The sequence below is a fragment of the Microplitis mediator genome, chromosome 11 (genome assembly GCF_029852145.1).
Source record: "Microplitis mediator isolate UGA2020A chromosome 11, iyMicMedi2.1, whole genome shotgun sequence".
Taxonomy (NCBI): domain Eukaryota; kingdom Metazoa; phylum Arthropoda; class Insecta; order Hymenoptera; family Braconidae; genus Microplitis; species Microplitis mediator.
Window position 1 is genome coordinate 257,196 of NC_079979.1, and position 7,068 is coordinate 264,263.

General features: G+C 30.3%; 2 protein-coding genes across 3 annotated transcripts; one reads left to right on the forward strand and one right to left on the reverse strand.

Moving 5' to 3' along the window:
- Positions 1 to 239: 239 nt before the first annotated feature.
- Positions 240 to 1,071, forward strand: LOC130677497 (ubiquitin-like protein 5). Its single transcript, XM_057484266.1, has 2 exons — positions 240 to 651; positions 735 to 1,071. The coding sequence occupies exon 2, from the start codon at positions 743 to 745 to the stop codon at positions 962 to 964; it is 222 nt and encodes a 73-aa protein (XP_057340249.1). The 5' UTR covers positions 240 to 651; positions 735 to 742; the 3' UTR covers positions 965 to 1,071.
- A 35-nt stretch (positions 1,072 to 1,106) lies between these two features.
- Positions 1,107 to 5,146, reverse strand: LOC130677496 (uridine-cytidine kinase). 2 transcript variants are annotated; one of them, XM_057484265.1, is made up of 4 exons: positions 4,612 to 5,146; positions 3,450 to 3,595; positions 3,240 to 3,386; positions 1,107 to 1,271 (listed from the first exon to the last, which is right to left on the reverse strand). In XM_057484265.1, the coding sequence occupies exons 1-4, from the start codon at positions 5,001 to 5,003 to the stop codon at positions 1,150 to 1,152; spliced, it is 807 nt and encodes a 268-aa protein (XP_057340248.1). In that variant the 5' UTR covers positions 5,004 to 5,146; the 3' UTR covers positions 1,107 to 1,149. The 2 variants fall into 2 exon arrangements, with proteins under 2 accessions (XP_057340248.1, XP_057340247.1); XM_057484264.1 differs by lacking the exon at positions 1,107 to 1,271 and adding an exon at positions 2,745 to 3,085 and having other exon boundaries at positions 4,612 to 5,143.
- Between the last annotated feature and the right edge of the window lie 1,922 nt (positions 5,147 to 7,068).

Below are 7,068 nucleotides of genomic sequence, written 5' to 3' on the forward strand. Positions count from 1 at the left end.
ATAGCACTTCTATCTTAATTCAGTACATTCAATATAATCGTTTCATACAAATTAAACTCGTAAAATTCATATATAATTATTACATAACGAGTCATACAAATTTTTTAAACCCAATCAATCCGCCAAAGCACTCACATGATAATGGTAAATTCATAGGGAAAGTCTGTAAAACCGACTGTCAGCAAAGCTTAGAAAATTTTACTAAAATGGTCATTCGTATAAAATGTAATTCTGAAGAATTGGCGTTCGTAGTTCGAAGTTTCGGAAGTATTGGATTTCTGAAATATTGTCATTCTAAATATTGTTAATTCTTTATTACGAAAGAATGAATATTGTAAATTCTGAGTATGTGTTGATATAAAGATTAGAGATTCGATGTTTTTGACAAGGTGATAATTTGTCATTCTGAATTATGAACCATCTTTATTTTTTACATTCCTAACTGTGAGTTTCTGAAGTTGGTATACTTCTGAAATTTTTACTTTTGACGGTGTGCCTGCAAGCCTATATCTCGTACTTTATAACTCGAAATATCGATTTTTCGATACATATACAAGTACATAACCTTCAATTAAACTCAAATTGCGCCTTGTGCATTAAATAAATATAATAAATAAATAAAAAGTATAAGAGATTTTAAAAAATTTAGCGGTAAGTAAAATTTTAATTATTTATAAATAACAAATTAACGTAATTGAATTTTTGAATAATGTGAATTTTGAATGTGTTATTAGATATCAAAATGCTGGAAATAACTTGCAATGACCGTTTGGGAAAAAAAGTACGAGTTAAATGTAACCCAGACGACACAATTGGAGATTTAAAAAAATTAATTGCCGCTCAAACTGGAACTCACTGGGAGAAAATTGTTCTAAAAAAATGGTATACAATTTACAAGGACCACATAAAACTTCAAGACTACGAGATTCATGATGGAATGAACCTAGAATTATACTACCAGTAATTGAATTTATTTAATAAAGCTGCTGGTTGCTGGTGATCCAAATGTAAATAAATAAAAACATAATTATTATTTTTTTTCTAAAACATAAATTTATTTAATCAACAAAAATATATTACTTTACTTAATTATATAAATATTTTGATTGTTAACATCGATAATTTATAGATATATATTTAAGTGATAAATTAGTGAGGTCTTTTGAGTAAACCATCAGGATAATTAATTGGGCTTTCCGACTCCACGACAACTCTACCGGCACAGTCAGCTAATAGATCTCTTATGTGTTGTACTATCAAGTCTATCGCCACTGAAACATTTTTTATTTATTTTACTTTTTATATAATATCTAAGTATTTATGGTAATTATTAAAATAAGTTGGTCTTGTCGGTACTCTTTCCAGAGGAAATTCAATTCCCTACAATTTTTGACTCTTTACATTTCGTCGTAGAACTGATAGTTTACGAGATAAATGTAATGAACTATAATAATAATAATAATTATTATTATTATGGTAGATTTTAGGAATAAGTTAAGCTTGTGGGTACTCTTTCTAGAGGAAATTCAATTCCCTACAATTTTTGACTCTTTACATTTTGTCGTAGAACAGATAGTTTACGAGATAAATGTAAGGAGCAGTAATAAGTACTATTATTATTATTAGTTTGATGGATATTAGGAATAAGTTGGTCTTGTGGGTACTCTTTCCAGAGGAAATTCAATTCCCTACAATTTTTGACTCTTTACATTTCGTCGTAGAACTGATAGTTTACGAGATAAATGTAATGAACTATAATAATAATAATAATTATTATTATTATGGTAGATTTTAGGAATAAGTTAAGCTTGTGGGTACTCTTTCTAGAGGAAATTCAATTCCCTACAATTTTTGACTCTTTACATTTTGTCGTAGAACAGATAGTTTACGAGATAAATGTAAGGAGCAGTAATAAGTACTATTATTATTATTAGTTTGATGGATATTAGGAATAAGTTGGTCTTGTGGGTACTCTTTCCAGAGGAAATTCAATTCCCTACAATTTTTGACTCTTTACATTTTGTCGTAGAATTGATAGTTTACGAGATAAATGTAATGAACTATAATAATAATAATAATAATTATTATTATTATTATGGTAGATTTTAGGAATAAGTTAAGCTTGTGGGTACTCTTTCTAGAGGAAATTCAATTCCCTACAATTTTTGACTCTTTACATTTTGTCGTGAAATTGATAGTTTACGAGATAAATGTAAGGAGCAGTAATATTATTATTATTAGTTTGATGGATATTAGGAATAAGTTGGTCTTGTGGGTACTCTTTCCAGAGGAAATTCAATTCCCTACAATTTTGAACTCTTTACATTTTGTCGTAGAACTGACAGTTTACGAGATAGATGTAATGAGCAATAATAATTACTATTATTATTAGTTTGGTGGATTTTGGAAATAAGTTGGGCTTGTGGGTACTCTTTCCAGAGGAAATTTAATTCCCTACAATTTTTAATTCTTATAATTTTACGATAAAACTTATAGTTTACAAAATAAATATACTGAGTACTAATTAAAATGATTATTGCATACATGGATAAAAAATTGGGAATAAATAGGTCATGTGGGTACTCTATCTTAATGAAATTAGATTCCCTACAATTTTACTCCTCATAAATTTTGTCCTAAGACCAATAGTTTTCCATAAATCATCACCTTCTCCCAAATAGCGAATTTAAAAATAAATTAAATAACGCCCAATAAAGGCTAGGGGAGTAAATGTAACGTACAATAATATTTTTGATACGTTTTATTACTGTGAACAGTACATAATTATAAATGTTACTACCAGTAATAATAAATAATTAATAATTAATATTATTATTAAAAATTACAAATATTGTAAAGTAAATTTAAATGATGGATGCGATGAAATGACATGCCGTTTCTGTTTAAATTTATGATATATAAAATAATAATAAAATAAATCATCTGCTGAGGGTGTCTGATGATGTAGAAATGCGCCTACGATGAAGGTATGGATGCTGCCCGGGCACTGGTGCCATTTCAGCTCCATTCATTTTTTTTGAATGCAAAATGTCCCAGATGTGGTGCACGATAAGGTCTATCGCCACTGTAATAAATACAATTATTTTTTTTTTCTTTTTTTTAATAATAATTTTTTTTTTTCTTCAAAAAAAATCCACCGGACAGCACCCATTTTTATCTCAATGAAATTATTAATAAAAAAAGAAATATTGATTAATAAAATTAATGTATTTAATTACCTGTATTGTCAGCACCGCGAGGTATAATAACGTCAGCAAATTTTTTAGTCGGCAGACAAAACTCTTCGAAGGCTGGTTTTACAAAATTCATGTACTGGTTCAGCACATACTCGAGGTCACGGCCACGTTCATTAATATCCCGAGGAACTGTTTATTAATTAATTAGTTAGTAATTCATTTAATTGATTAATTGTAAAAAAAAATTCTTACCGCGACGTGCAAGTCTTGTATCTGAGTCTGTGTCAACAAAAAGCTTCATGTGAAAAAGATCACGGATTTTGGGAAAGTAGAACACGAGAATTCCTTCGAATAAAACGACGTCTGCGGGATAAATTGTTGTTGTCTGGTCTCTCAATCTAAAAATAGTATTAAATGGATAAGTTACTTTTATTTTAGACAAAAAGACCTTTTAAATGAGTACCCACATGACATACTTTTGAAACTAGAGATTAATGATGAATTAATTAATTAATCAATTTAATTACTTTTTGTCATTATTTTAAGTATGCGTTGTTGGTACTCGTTTGAAAGGGAATTTTACAAGCTTTTCAATGCTGATATATTTTTTATAAAAAAAAAATCGTGGTTATATATAACTTGTAGTAACCACAATTTTTTTTTTTAAATTTATATGAACGAGACAACGAAAAAAATTTCCTCTCAAACGAGTACCCACATGACATACTTTTGAAACTAGTGATTAATGATGAATTAATTAATTAATTAATTTAATTACTTTTTGTTATTATTTTAAGTATGCGTTGTTGGTACTCGTTTGAAAGGGAATTTTACAAGCTTTTCAATGCTGATATATTTTTTATAAAAAAAAAATCGTGGTTATATATAACTTGTAGTAACCACAATTTTTTTTTTTTAATTTATATGAACGAGACAACGAAAAAAATTTCCTCTCAAACGAGTACCCACATGACATACTTTTGAAACTAGTGATTAATGATGAATTAATTAATTAATTAATTTAATTACTTTTTGTTATTATTTTAAGTATGCGTTGTTGGTACTCGTTTGAAAGGGAATTTTACAAGCTTTTCAATGCTGATATAAATTTTATGAAAAAAAAATTGTGGTTATATATATAACTTGTAGTAACCACAATTTTTTTTTTTAAATTTATATGAACGAGACAACTAAAAAAATTTCCTCTCAAACGAGTACCCACATGACATACTTCAAAATAATATATATTATTATTGATTATATGTTTCTTGATATATATAAATATATATGTGGACGAAGTAATCAAAAGTATGCGATGTTGGTACTCGTTTAAGAGGAAATTTCGTCAGCTTTCTAGTGAAATAATCAGTTTTTTAAAAAAATCAACTTTTAAAAAAAAAAAATAATAACTCACAAGCTATTGGTCCGATAATCATAAGTAGCAACTTCGCACTTGACTCCAGCAAGAATATCTTGGAGAGTCGAGAGAATGAGATCGTTGTCAAAAGCATCGGGATGATCAAAGTTGAATTGTCCTTTCTCGGCCCTTATTTTTTCAGCAGGAGTAAGGTCACGATAAAATGAATCCTGGGAAATACAAACGACCTGCCGCTCCGTGTGATCCATGTCCACTTGGCCCAACTTCTCCATTATTCTCTTGCAGACCGTCGACTTGCCGCTAGCGGTTCCACCAGAGACTCCGATAAGAAACGGAGTCTTACCTTCAACTCCATTGAACCGATTGTTGAAACCGTATGACATTTTACGTGTCATCGGACCCAAATCAATTATTGGTACATCAGCCATTTTTTAAATTACACTTATTTTTATATATTTAATGTGAGCACTTGAGGACACGTTCTTTCTGCTTCACTGAATAACCTCAACCTCCGCAACCTTTTTTTATTTACCCCAGGTATTGCTTTTCAATGGCAGCACTAGTGGGTGCAGTATTTAGGAACTCTGTGTCGGTCAACACGCATGCGCGATGAGATGCGCGCGTCTAATGTAAAAGGCGTTAGCGCGGAAATTTAAAAGGCATACTTGAGTGGATGTTTATTACATAGATCCCGACAACGCAGATTCACTTTCTTACTTCCGACGAATTCTACACAAGACCTAAAGAAAGTCCATAGAAAATGCCTAGATGTCGATAAAAAATTTAAAAAAAATCTGTCTATCGGTTGACTTTGTGGGCCAGCCCCAAAACTTCCCATTGTTTTAGAGCTCAAGAAGCTTGAAAATACTATTGAGTGCAATTTTTTAACTTCCCGCTAAGAAAATCGACGATTTTCGAAAAATTGGGAAGTTATTGTTTTCACCCCGATTTGCGAAAATCGAATTTTCATCAGATGTCGACGTTTTGAGGTCCTAGGAAGCTATTCTGACTATTTTTAGAATGATGTCCGAGTGCGTGTGTGTGTAAATACACAAATTACAGATATTTATTATGGTGCACAGAAAAAAAAAATTCTCGACTGAAGGTAAATATTCTTGATTCAAGAAAATTTTTTTGGAGACCTAAATTTTTTCAGATAAAGTAGAAATCTTCTCCGTCCAAGATGAATTTTTTTTAACCAAGACAAATTCTCTTGGTTCAAGAAAATCTTGACTTGGTTCCCGAACACGTTTGTCTTCAAAAATATTTTCTTGACTCAAGATAACTTTTTTTTCTGTGTGGTAATTATTTTTATTCAGATGATAACCATTACAATATTAATAATTATTATCATATCTGAAATAAAAAAAAGTAAAAAGTAGACTTAGCCACGAAACGGGTTATCGTCGATAAAAAAGTCGATGATTAAAGGACTCTTCGGTCATGCCACATGTCAAACGTTTAAAATAATTTTCTCTGCAATTATAGAAAGCACAACATTTTTCACCATTCATAGTACACTGCAATTACGATGATACATTGAATATATTTGTGTGTGTATTTATATTTATTAATCTATTGGTTCAGTTTATTTTTATATATTTACACTATCTCCATGTTTTACGCAAGCAAAAGAGCCAATCGCCAACAATGTGACCAAAAATACAACAACAGCTAATTTGGTCATGGTTATGGAATTCATTTTTTTAACAATAAGTTGGTCTGTAAAAAAAATATATTTATTCGATTACTCTGGTAGACCATAATCACCGCAATGTCCGGTAATGTCTCGGTGATGATATAAATTTACAGGGATGTCAAGTATATATTATAGTTGTAAGTTTATCGTACAGTTTTTTTTTTTTAATGTACGCTATTAATGCGGTAATTTTACCGTGGCAGGTCGAACTACCGTGAAGACGCGATTAATTATACACGGAAAGAAAATTATGGGAAGTTTTGCTATGCATTATGGGAATGGTTAAAATAATGGTATGGGAATAGTACCTATACTACTATAGGGATGGTTCCCATATATTATGGGAACCATTCCCATAATAGTATGAGAATAGTTCCCATACCATTCCCATATCATTATGGTAACATTCCCATAATGGTATAGGAATCATTCCCATACTATTATGGGAATGGTTCCTATAATAGTATGGGAACTATTCCCATAAAATTATGGGAATGATTCCCATAATGCAATTGGAATGGTTCGTATACCATTATGGGAATAATTCCCATAATATTATGGTAACATTCCCATAATGGTATAGGAATCATTCCCATACTATTATGGGAATGGTTCCTATAATAGTATGGGAACTATTCCCATAATATTATGGTAACATTCCCATAATGGTATAGGAATCATTCCCATACTATTATGGGAATGGTTCCCATATTGGTATAGGAACTATTCCTATAATATTATGGGAACTATTCCCATAATGTTATGGGAACCATCCCTATAATATCATAAAATTT

Excerpts from the sequence above, each read along its gene's own strand:
- LOC130677497 (XM_057484266.1), top strand. The coding sequence starts at position 743 with ATGCTGGAAATAACTTGCAATGACCGTTTGGGAAAAAAAGTACGAGTT.
- LOC130677496 (XM_057484264.1), bottom strand. The coding sequence starts at position 5,003 with ATGGCTGATGTACCAATAATTGATTTGGGTCCGATGACACGTAAAATG. Across the intron at positions 3,596-4,611 it reads GATTATCGGACCAATAGCTT|ATTGAGAGACCAGACAACAA; the intron begins GTGAGTTATTAT and ends TACTATTTTTAG. Across the intron at positions 3,387-3,449 it reads TACAAGACTTGCACGTCGCG|TTCCTCGGGATATTAATGAA; the intron begins GTAAGAATTTTT and ends ATTAATAAACAG.